Consider the following 12,237-nt stretch of genomic DNA (forward strand, 5'->3'; position numbering starts at 1 on the left):
AGAGAGAATCAACTTAATTGGATTGACAATGTTTTAATCATTGCGTTTTTACTTTCACAGAAAATTCCTTCGTTCCTAAACAATACCATATTTTTTCTCAGCGAAGTGTAATGATTTGGACCGCAGCAGTACGAAAAGTTAATCATTGTTGGAGCTACGCCAATCAGCTTTGGGTGGATCAGATATGATTCACAGGTCTCTGTGCAACTTCCTGATCAGGTACACACTCAGGTGTAAAACCGGTTTTCACAATACTGGTTTTCCTGCTTTATGTTTCTTCAGAAACTAGACAGTGATTCCCATCGATTCAAAGTAACACCCCCTCACCACATGGTTATAAGCAAAAGCACTGGAGTTGTAGCTGTAGTCAGAAAAAAGGAGAGCCAGGGACTTAGAACAACAAATATGCCTGGTTCACTAAAGCAGTGATTTGGAAGCATCGAGTCTCACGTAACAGCAGCATTCACCTTGACAGACACAACACAGAATCAACGCTGGAATCAGGTTAGTGATTTTACAGATTTTAATATATTTCCATTTGCTCTCTTAGCATTTTGTTGGCATAGTTCAGTGCTTATCCACTGATATTATTGTACAAGTGACCGATTTTTCTGACCGATTTTTCAATACCCAGAGCTAGCTCAGGTCAATTTTCTGTAGCCAGTAAGTCAAACAGCTTCACTTCCACCTGAACTGCTCAACCTCATGTATCTGGACAGCGGTTTGAAAAAAAACAACCGTAATCCTGCAACATAACTGAGTTTTCAATTGATGCTAAGTGGATTAAAACTTCACAAAATATAAACCAGAGATAACAATCAGCAGCATTATTTTGTCCGATAAAACTTCGGTTGTGCCTGAGAGCATTCTGTGTAGCACTAGAGTGACGTTCTGGCAGTGGGAATGATGGGAGCACTTCCATAAGAAAAAGAATTAGGAGCACCACACATCAACTTCATCCCAACTCCCAATGCTGCTTTCAATTTCCAAGCCAGACAACTGACAACATAGGGCCATTTAATGATTCAATGATGATTTAATGGTTTAATGGTGCAATTCAACATTTGCAAGGATGACTAATTACTCGAATAGATGTTGTGCATATGAGATAATGTCAACACAACAAGCATTACACAACACATTTAACACATCATAAAGGAGCTATTACAAGTTAAAAAGGAGCTATTAGAATGGATGACTAAAAATCTGGTTAAGAGGCATGATTTCCAGGGGGTTGTAATGGAAAGCACGAGTAACACAGAGTCTTAGGGAGTAAATTTAATTTGCTGGGGCCCATGTGGCTGAAGACATAGCTACCAGTGGTGGGGCAATGGATTAGAGGGCACAGGAGAGGCCAGGTCTGGAGGAATAGAGGCAGACGTAGGAAAAGACAAGACCATGGAAGAATTTCAATACAAGAATGAGAATTTTAAAACCTAGGCACCGCCAGGCCAAGAGCCAATGTAGGTCATTGAGCACAGCTGATGGGCTAATTTTGTGCTGCCAATTTTTATAAGTGGCCAAGTTTTGAATGGGCTCAAGTTTTCACAAGTTGCAAGGTGGCTATGAGGGCACTGGAATAGTTGAAGAAATACACGTACCGATGAGAGTTTCATTGGTAGAAGTATTTGATTGAAGGAAATTGTGGCCCATTCAGCACAAGATGTTAGACAAATAGCATGACAAACCCAGGGGAAGGCAATGGGTTGATGGAGGTGGTGGTGGTAGTGTTGGTGCTGAGGTAGAACTGAATCACATACATGTGAAATCGGACGTCATGAATTCAGATAACGTCATTGAGGAAGGAGGGAATATGATGAGAAACAGGAGAGGGGGGCATCAAGGAGATATCCATGTTGTACACCAAAGATAATACCCTTGGAACTAAATAGAGGAGTGAAATGGAAACAGATTAACATTTTGGCTCACTTTTGTTAGAAAGACAAGACCATGGTAAAATCCTCACAGATTATACATATCTGTCCAGATATATTGATTGCAGGCACTGACTGGTAATAAACGATCAAGGAGATAATTCAGTCCCCAGCTTTCAAATGATGCATTCTATCTTTATTAAATTCCCAATTCCATATCCGGGGCTGGTAGGAAGCTCAGTTGGCTAGACGGCTGGCATAATGACAAATAATGACGTAGGTGTGGGTTCAATTCCCATTCTGGTTAAGGTGGACACAGGACCTGACCCCTCACCCTAGGAGTTGAAATATATGGAAAACCATCGTGGACACGAAGTACCAAGAAAATAGCTTAGTGCTACAACTCAGGTACAGCACACATGAATGTATGTTCATATCTACAAATGGAAACTCAATGCTCAGTATTGGGAGGATAGCTACACTCAAAAAGCTCAACTCCATTTAGGAGTATCAGAGCAACTGACTTCAACAGAGATGCAATTATGTCGGAGATCTCACAACCTCAGGACATCAGAAAGTGCTTTATAGACAATGCAGTGTTTCGAAGGGTAGAAGTTACTGTTATAATGTAAGAAACAAAGTAAAAAATTTATTTGCAGCAACTCCCACAAACAGCAATGCAGTAAGTACCAGATAATCAAATTTTTTGATGGCGTATGGGGATAAATTTTAGCCAGGGCATCAGTTATTACTGCCACTACTCCACTCTTTGGAGTGGTGCCAATGGGGTCTGATACATCCAGTTTAGGGAAACTGGACTTAATAGCTTGACTGAAAGGCATCTCCAAACAGTACAAACTCCCAAGTGTGATACCCACTGAGCCACAGTTCCAATAATTGATATCTATTCCCTTCACTCACAGTGCACTATGTATACCAGATCTTGGTACAATCTGTGTGCAAGATGCTGCACAGAAACTCAAAGGTTACCTCAACAATAACTCTGCCTCTGTGACCACTACAACGTAGAAGCTGCAGCAGGATCAGCAAAGTCATAGGAACACCAACACCTCCAAGGCAAACACGGTTCTGACTTGGATATATAATTTGACCCAACCAATAGCACTGTTTCAATTTCTGCCAGGGCTGCTCACATCTTGAGAAAAGAGAATAATTTTGTAATTTACACCTTCTAAGGTGTGCTGCGGTTCTCTAATTTGTTAAGGTTGCACTTACAGTGTGACACATCTATATAGGCAGTTCGCAGTATAAATGTGGATGTATTCTAGTAATTACATTGTATACATACATTGACTCAACTGTGCTGCCTTTCTCAGTCTCTCCACTTCTAATTCTTCAGTTTCCATCTCACTCGTCTTTTTTGGGAAGCAATGAGTGACACAACATGGTAAGGTTGCTTTGGATAACGTAGCAGCTATGCAAGCGTACAGTCTCTTGCTCTACATCTCTTTTCACAATGTTGTTGTACAATGCACAATAATTGCACTGTTTTGTAAATATACACATGCATTATGTGGAGGTCATAAAACACAGCGATAGTGGCTGAGGTGGCTTATGGCAGAGATAGGAGAGCATTGGATCAGCACAGCTTTATGTAAAGTAGACAATGGTTGCCCTCCGAATAGTTGAGTCTGAACGTGACAGAAGCATAGATGATAGGCTACATTTTGTTTTAATAAAGTCAAGGGAAGGAGGGCCCTAAAGTAATTGATATTATTGGAGTTAAGAGCCAGATATCAGTGCTGGGCTTGCAACTGTTTACGATATATATTAATGACTTGGAGGAAAGAAGTCAATGTACTACAGCCAAATTTGCAGATGACACAAAAATAGGTGGAAAGGCATTTTGCAAGGGAAATACAAATAGTTGACAGAGAGAGATCAATAAATTAGGTAAGTGGACAAAAAGTTGGCAGTTGAGTATAATGTGGTAAAATGTGAAGTTGTTCATTTTGAAGGAGGAACCAAAGTAGACTGTATTATTTAAATGGAGGAAAATTGCAGAAAGTTGAAATACAAAGGGACTGGGGGGAACCTGTACATGAAACGCAGACAGCTAGCACACAGGTGCAATAGGTAATCAGGAAGGCTAATAGAATGTTGGCCCTTATTTTAAGGGGTTTGAACTATAAGAGTAGGGAAGTCTTACTGCAATTGTACAAGATGCTGGTGAGGCCACATCTGGAGAACTAACAGCAGCTTTGGTCTCCTTATTTAGAAACATAGAAAATAGGTGGAGTATGCCATTCGGCCCTTTGAGCCTCACCACCATTTAAGAAAAGATGTTATTTCATTGGATGCAGTTTAGAGAAGGTTCAATAGGATGATCCCTGGTATTGCTGTACTTGAAAACGGGAATTTCAACTTATTTGATTACCATTCATGCACATCAGACACTACATGAACTACAAGAACCTTCAACTTTGAGTTCTTTTTCCAATTCATACTTTTCTACAAAAATCCACTTGGGAAAAGAAAACATAAATGAGGTCTCGGCGAAGGTATTTTTAAACAATGTTGAAAAAATGCAAAAGAAACAGCAGAGAAATGACTGGTTCCTGCTGCATCCGATAATCTGGTCACTGCTTTCAGAGATCTTTCGCTGAACAAGTGTGATTGGAGACAGGAGCTGCATGTGGCCAGTTTTATGGACAGACAGTTTGATAAATGGATACAAATGATCGAGGAGTGTACATTATTTTGATTAGATGATCTGCTTAGACCCAAAATAACGTGAAACTCTTCTAGGCCACATGTTTAGTTTTTTCTCAAATTACAGGCCTCCCTGGATACAGTAGGAGAGAACATCTGATATCTATTGACTCTTCAGTGCTCCTTTCTTGGAAGTGTGGTCAGTTTCATCATTGGGCACTTGTGAATGTTACATCAGTACCTGTGCATTTAAAGCCTGTGGGTGGTATTTGGAGGACTGTGGGTATTAAGGCTCTTATGTTTTATTTCTGGAATGGTAACCAGACATTGAACTTTCTATAGGTAAACGGGAACTACTTCAAGCACATTTTGCCCATACCACTATTCACCCCAATATAGCACACAATACATAATATGTCAGATGCCAGAACCTGCTGTGTTGTAAAGACAAGTTACTAAAAGATTCCAGAAGTAAGCACTGCTTAGAAGCCCCACTGCATGTGAACTGAGTGGAGGCTGGAACAATGTGACTACAACTCCCCACAGAATTGAGTCTCAAATGGATTGATATGGCGAGTGCTTCGCTGAAGTCAGGAATTTGCCGCAGGAAAGGAGACTATGAACGAAGTTAGGGTTGGCCACAGTGTCTCTCAAATATTAACATAGGTAGAAGCTTAGCAGCGAACTAACAACAGCTTTCTGCAGAGAATAGAGTGGGTGAAAGTGGAAAGTATTTAAGAAAAAAAACACAGCTGTCCTTGTCCAATAGATCCCAGATACAGAGCCACTTCAAACGGAGCACCCACCGATTTGTACCTACCTCCCGTCATTTGTGTTTTGAACAGTGGATCAGAGGAACAGTTTGGCTTTCCTCTGATCCCATGACTATTTGAGATGGATGACGATGATCCCCAAATAGCTGAATAGCAAGTAAAGCTCCGGTGCTGCACAGCTTCAATCAGAGAGGTCAGCACTAGCTTCAGTGCAGCTTCACCGCTTCAGCATCTGCTCCTTTGTAAGTACTAAGTACCATGATCAGCTGAGCATGTAAAGTCAGCAGTTCCAGATTTATTGACATTTGTTTGTCGGCTAGTGTGGCAATTTGTGTTTTTTTTAATTGTTGGAAATATTCTACATAGTCTGAAGGAGATATTGGCATTTGAAAGTTTGAATTTTTTTTTCAATCTTAGTACTTTAGTATGAATGACGTTCTACCAATGCATGGGGGAGGGGGGTAATATTTTATTACCTGAGAAACAGTGTTATTGCAGTTTTGATGTGTCCAGTATTATGTTGAAGGAGGGACAAGGTCAAACATGTCAAAATAGGTTTAGTTTGCTCAGCCCAGTCTTTATCGATTTCAGAGTTGCAAGTCATCTTCTATCTCAGGCACCTGCTGGGGAGGGCTGGGGTGATTTGTAATAATTTAAATTGCAATCAATTACATTGAAATCAGCCCAAATGATATATGACATCATAAGAGGCCTTATAATCAATATTCAAAATTTGCAGCCATTGTGTGATCAAATTTAGTCATTCTCATTTGCACAGAAACTGGCAAAGGAAACACTGGAAGCTGCTGGCAAACAGCAATGGTATCAGAACCTGAATATCATTCTAGGCTGGGTCAGCACACGTGGTAGCTCAGCTGGTGCTACTGATCTTGAATGTTTATCTGGTTGATACATTAAAGGGGAAGATAGTAAACATTTGAGGGAGAAAGGATCAGAAGGTTTTATTGAGAAGGTGAGGTAAAGAATGGTGAGAAAAGGCTTGTCTGGAGAATAAAAACCAGCATGTACGCATTTAGCCAAGTAGCCTATTTCTCTGCTTTACATTATGTAGTTCTATGTTGTCATCGCCTTGTCTGAAATCCGAAATTCCACAGGCTGACTCCCACGTCTTGGTGAGCTGTGTAAAAGTTATCAGCAATGTCTGAAAGTACTAGGCTGCCAGTAAGTACAAGTCATTCAGGATGAGTCACACATTACACCCCACACTGATGTCTGAGCACCACTTCCTGCCCCTCTGTTGTTCTTAAGCAATATAATCCCAGGGACAATCCATCCAAAACAACCACACACTGAACTAATACAAGCCAGGACACGTCCTGAGAGCATCGGCTGTCTGATTGCCAATATCTCGGCGATATTCAATAAACATACCGTAAAAAAAGTGATTAAAAAAGAGCAAAGACTCTGAGGGGCAGAATATCCATTAACATCAGCCACATGCAAACATGTTCAGTTACCTGAAACAAATATTTGTCCATGATCAAGGCCAACTGAAGAAAATGCAAGAAATTTGCAGATCATACTGCATTTAAAAGAGGAGCTGGGTTAACAGATGAGATGAGAGCCTTCATTAACGTGTTAAATGTCCTTTAGCTTACTTTCTGCTCTCGTTTCAGATTCTCAGCATTCTCAAGTTTTAAATTGTTCTACCTGTTCTTGGACTTCTGCAAAATTCATCCAAATAGTGCTCTTGAATTTTGTACATACCAGCTCTAAATTGAAAATTTGGAACATTATCACCACTGATATTCATAAATTATTAGATACTGAGAATATGTAACAACCTGACCATCCTAAGTCACAACTGGGAGCAGAATTGCACATAAACCCAAACACAATGAAAGCAGTGCAAATGCCTTACAGAATATATACTACAAACATTAAAATTTATTCTCAGGAATTAAAAAGCAATTATTTGAACTTGAGTACACGCCATCTGAACCTCCACGCTGGGTCCAGAGTGCAAGCAAGAAGTCTGCATCAACAAAACATTTCTGACATCCTGAAGACATGCCAAAATGCTGCACAAGCAATGATGTATTTGTGAGGTGCAAGAGTCAATTTTTGAACAGCAGGATCCTACAGTCTGTAAATGACAACTACCTGCATTTCTATTCCTCTTTTAACACAAGGAAAAATGTCCAAATGCACTTTTCAAAAGAGTAATTAGACAGATAAAATATATTGGCAAAAGGAGGCCATTTTAGAAGGTAAGGCAGAAAGTGTTAGGGCAAATAGCCATGGAAATGTGTAAGGGGTCAGAGTTTGATTCTGTCTTGGAACAAGAAGTTACAGAGATGGGGAAAAGTGAGGCAATGCAGGGATCTGAAAACGAGGGTGAGAAATTAAAATTGGAGGTACAGGGTTCGGCAGTCTATGTAGGAAATGAGAAGTGTGATGGATGAATGGAAACTATGTGGGTTTAGACAGAGCATTGTGGGTTTGAGTCAGCTGACATCTATGGAGAATGGAAGATGAAAGACTGGCCAGAAAGAGATCAGAATTGTCTCAGCTGGAATTGACAAAAGCACAAATGAAAATTTCAGTAACGGATTAAGGCAGGCTGAGGCTGGTGAAATTAAGTGGAAATAGATGCTCTTTGGAATGGAGAAGATTCTTGGTAGCACAGAAATTGAATGTTTCTAAAAAGAGACATCATGCAAGCAAGTATTTCATCTTGCACTCATCAGGACTGAACAGCAAGAAAACCAATTTAGGAAGGAAGCAATAATTTAGACAGCACAACAGAAAGGTGCTGATTAGACAGACTGAGTTGGCAGCTAAATATGCATCCTTTTTCGGTTCTGGACTTTGAGGTTTTAGAGACGGTGTAGAAGAAATTTCCTAGAATACCATCAGATACATGGAGAGACTGTAGAAGTTGGAGTTGTCTTCCATTAAGCAGGAAAGGTGGAGAGAAAATTTGATACAGGTGTTCAAAGTCATGAATCATTTCATAGAGTAAGCAAGGAGAAACAGATGGACCAGCAATTTGATGAAACAGATTTAAGGTGTTTGTGTTGCATTTGGCTCTTTTGCCAATTTTAAGACGGTCAGTTGGTGATGATTTGGAATACCGTGCCTGAAAGATTCAATAGTTACCCTGAAAAGTGAATTGGATAGTTACTGAACAGCAAAATTTACAAAGCTATGGGAAAAGAAAAAATGAATGACAATAACTGGACAGCTCTATTAAGGAATTGGCACAGGCACAACGGACCAAATGATCTCCTTCTGTGCTGTGTGGCATATAGAAACCATCTGACCTTTGGTAAAATTGTTGCCTTTATCTCACTCTTGAGACTTTGTTATTCTCTGTGTAGATACAGAGTGCCTTTATCAGTCTTACAGTATAAACTTTGGCTGCATGGACAAATGAACAGTTTGATTTGATGCCACAAAACAGCCTTTGATCTCACTCAGTTTAATGCAGCAGCAAAGATCAAAGAGAGAGAGAAACTTGCAGTTCTCCTGTACAATTGACTTACTTCAGCCAAATGATTTAGTGGTATGTAGAACAATGTTATAGATTCAGGACTGGCAACTGGAGTGAGTTTGTAAGAGCATTAAGGAGTTTTAAGAATTCTCTTTTTGTCTCAACAGGTACGTGCCACCAGGAGCCAAGTTGGCCACCAAGTTTTCAAAACACTTTTTGCTGTAATTAAACCTTCCAAACCTACAGTAGGAAAGTTGTGGGGTGATCAGAAAATGTCTATCAGAACATCCATCCACTTCAAAACTGGGACTGCAGGAAAGAGCAAGAAGATGAAACTGCGGGACGTCCTGTCAGCAGACATGATTAGCCCTCCACTTGGGGATTTTTGCCACAGATCACACATTGGCAAGAGTGGAGAGAGTGACACATTTGGCGACATGTCTTTCCTGCAGGGTCAGCACGATCTCCTGTCAAGCTTGAGTACATCAAAAGACCTAGAGGGCGGGGGCCCCCCAAAACCCCCTCGTCTACACCTGAAAGAGTCTCAGAATCTGGTTCATAATGCGTCAGTCGATCCCATGACAGCAACTACCAAGACTACAAGAAATCAACCAGTTGCTGACTCAACCACCCTCCACCACAACCCATCAGGGGGCTCGCTGGAAGAACTACCTGATGTTCAGAAAGCCAATGAGAATCAGCAACAAACTGAAGATTTAAATGAACAACAGTGCCCAACTGAGACTACGGTTTATGAGTCTCCGGTGGACTCCATGTTTTCATTTAAGGTAGATTTGGGACCTTCAATACTGGAAGATATTCTCAAAGTTATGGATAATTATACATCCTAAGACTTCACATTAGTCATTTTGTTAGCTGTTGAAGAATGGCGGCAAATTACAAAAGCTTTGGACATTAGGCACAATAATGCCAACTTTCATTTGGAAGGCTAATGGCACCCTAATGCATCGAGTTGTCAAGGAAAGAAAGATGCATTATTAATTAACATTTAGTAATAAGCAAGGCTGGAAAATTGTAAGTAAACAGAGAACAGTATCATATACATATCAAAGCAAACATTGTAATGCCTATTATCAACTGATCTCTAAAACAAAGGGCTAAGAGGGAATCGCGTAGAAATGTGGTGCTTGCAAAGCTTACGCTGCTCGAGGGTCATCTGCATGGAGGCTTGCAAAGCTTTTCGAACCAACACAAGCACTTTTAGTGCATTGTGATCCATATCTATTTCCCACTCCCCGCAAAAGGTGACAGCTTATCGTTCCCAAGCCTCTGGAATTTAGCGAGAAGCAGCACCGGACATAGACGGGAATCTTCATTCTCCAAATTACTCCTCCTTCCACTTGAACCATTTTGCTAACAGCAGAACCAATGTAAGTATGGGAGAAGCCCATTCAGCCCCAACTACTGAATCAGACCACAACTGACTGGTATAACTCCACTTACCAATCTTAGATCTTCTCAACCTTAACATCCTGCGCAACAAAAGGCTGTCAACCTGAGACTGAATCTCCGGCTTCAATGGCTTTCTTTGAGATGGAAGGGGATAAGGAAGGTGGAAGTTGCAGATTTGCACCCCCTCTGCATGAAAAAAATGCTTCCTGACATCACCTTTGAATAACCAAGTTCCAATTTCCACTTTATTTATATGGTCTGTTTTTCCAGATTCCCGAAACAGATATGAAATAGTCAGCTCAATTACACCACTATTTAATATTCCAAGCTCTCACATCCAACCTATACAGCCTGTTCTAATAATTTAACCTTTAAAATTGAACAGTGCACATTTGTTAAGGAAAATCACATTCTGTTATCTGCTGCCACAGTGCCCTGGAGTAGTCAACACAGATAACAGAATGTGATTTTCCTTAACATTTCCTTTACCTGAACAATCTTACCGTGAGAGGAGTCTTGAAAATTTAGTTTATTCCAGCACTCAGTCTTTTGGCAGGGGTGATAGAATATTCCGGGTTTCTACCAACCTTTATGTGAACAGATTCTTCTCAATCCCACTCTAGAATGGGATAACTCCCTTTGAGTTAGGGAACATCAGAATTTATGGACTTAAAGGACCCAAAATCCACCTTTTTTGTCTTTTATTATCCTAATGCATACAGTAACAATGGAGTCATTGACCTGAGTACTCAATCTATCATTAAGACAAAGGCACATGATTAGGAACCCTAGTGGTGGCAAACATTGGAAATTATAGGTCAATAGACACCTGCAGAACAGTTGTTATAGCTCAGACTGCTTACATTCCCAAAATATTACTTTCCAAAACAAAATCTAGTTATTCTTCCTGCTTTGATCTCCCTTGGAACAGAATGCACAGATTGATCACTCACTCACTCACTGAAGTATTTTTAAAAATTAGTTCTATATCTACCCCTTTCAATGTAGACTCTTCCTCTGGTTCTCCAATTCTGAACAAGATGGAACATACTCTGGGTTTATCTACAGCCTTTGTAATCCTAAATCTTCCACTGAGAATATGGCCAATTCACACAATACAATCCTTCTGGCTCCTCAAATCATTCTGGATTCTATTTTTCATAATATTTCAATCTCTGCAATAGTCTTTATGTACTGCAGTGACAGACCCACACATAACATTCCAAGCACAATTGCAAAGATTTAAAAAATCGCAAGACTACTTCATCATTTCAGCATTATTGCAATAATTTCATTTTTCCAAGCAAACACAGAAATCACTTTCACTTTTCATGCATGTTACTTTCCTTCTAAATAAATAAGATTCCCTGGATTCTTTTGTCCCCATGCAGCCCTTTTCACATCCCACCAATTAATTTAATCTGGCACTTGTTAGCCCAATTTCTCGAATAGGTTATTGCATTCAGCTTGGTTTCTACTAGTTCATTAACTTTGTATTATCTGCTAGATTTAAGAACATAACAACAACAGCAGGAGTAGGCAGTTCAGCCCCTTGAACCTGCTCCATTTGATATGATCATAGCTGATCTCATCCCAAACTCAACTCCACTTTCCTGCCTGTTCTTCATGATGCTCCAACTATTACTAATTAAAAATCTATCTCCTCCTTAAATTTACTCAAAATCCCAGCATCCACCACACTGTGGAGTACTGAATTCCACAAATTCACAACCCTTTGAAAGAAATTATTTATCTTCATTGGTGTTTTAAATCTGCTCCCCCTTATCCTAAAACTATGATCTCTTGTTCTAGAAGTTTTTAGAGGTTCTAGAGGTTTAACCATCGTATTTGTGACTTGTGGCTCTAGATCATTTGTAGACAATAAACAAAAAAAAATTCCCAAAACAAATCACTGTTGATTCCCCCATGAAAGGAAGCAGCTTCTCTGTATTCACAGTACTTTTATCATTTTAAACCCAAGTTAATTTGAGAAGGGGTGATTTGTAACAGCCATGAATCATACACTTCATACTTGTTTAAATACTCC

At 39.9% G+C, this 12,237-nt stretch overlaps 1 protein-coding gene across 1 annotated transcript; it reads left to right on the forward strand.

Moving 5' to 3' along the window:
* The first annotated feature begins 304 nt into the window (after nt 1-304).
* On the forward strand, nt 305-11,820 carry LOC125481381 (cdc42 effector protein 2-like). Its single transcript, XM_048592857.1, has 2 exons — nt 305-504; nt 8,945-11,820. Exon 2 carries the CDS (start codon nt 9,050-9,052, stop codon nt 9,626-9,628), a length of 579 nt encoding a protein of 192 aa, XP_048448814.1. The 5' UTR covers nt 305-504; nt 8,945-9,049; the 3' UTR covers nt 9,629-11,820.
* Nucleotides 11,821-12,237: the final 417 nt, after the last annotated feature.

The sequence above is a fragment of the Rhincodon typus genome, unplaced genomic scaffold, assembly GCF_021869965.1.
Source record: "Rhincodon typus isolate 14 unplaced genomic scaffold, sRhiTyp1.1 hic_rhity00001933, whole genome shotgun sequence".
Lineage (NCBI taxonomy): Eukaryota > Metazoa > Chordata > Chondrichthyes > Orectolobiformes > Rhincodontidae > Rhincodon > Rhincodon typus.

What these genes read in the sequence shown, in the direction of transcription:
- LOC125481381 (XM_048592857.1), top strand. Translation starts at nt 9,050, where the DNA reads ATGTCTATCAGAACATCCATCCACTTCAAAACTGGGACTGCAGGAAAG.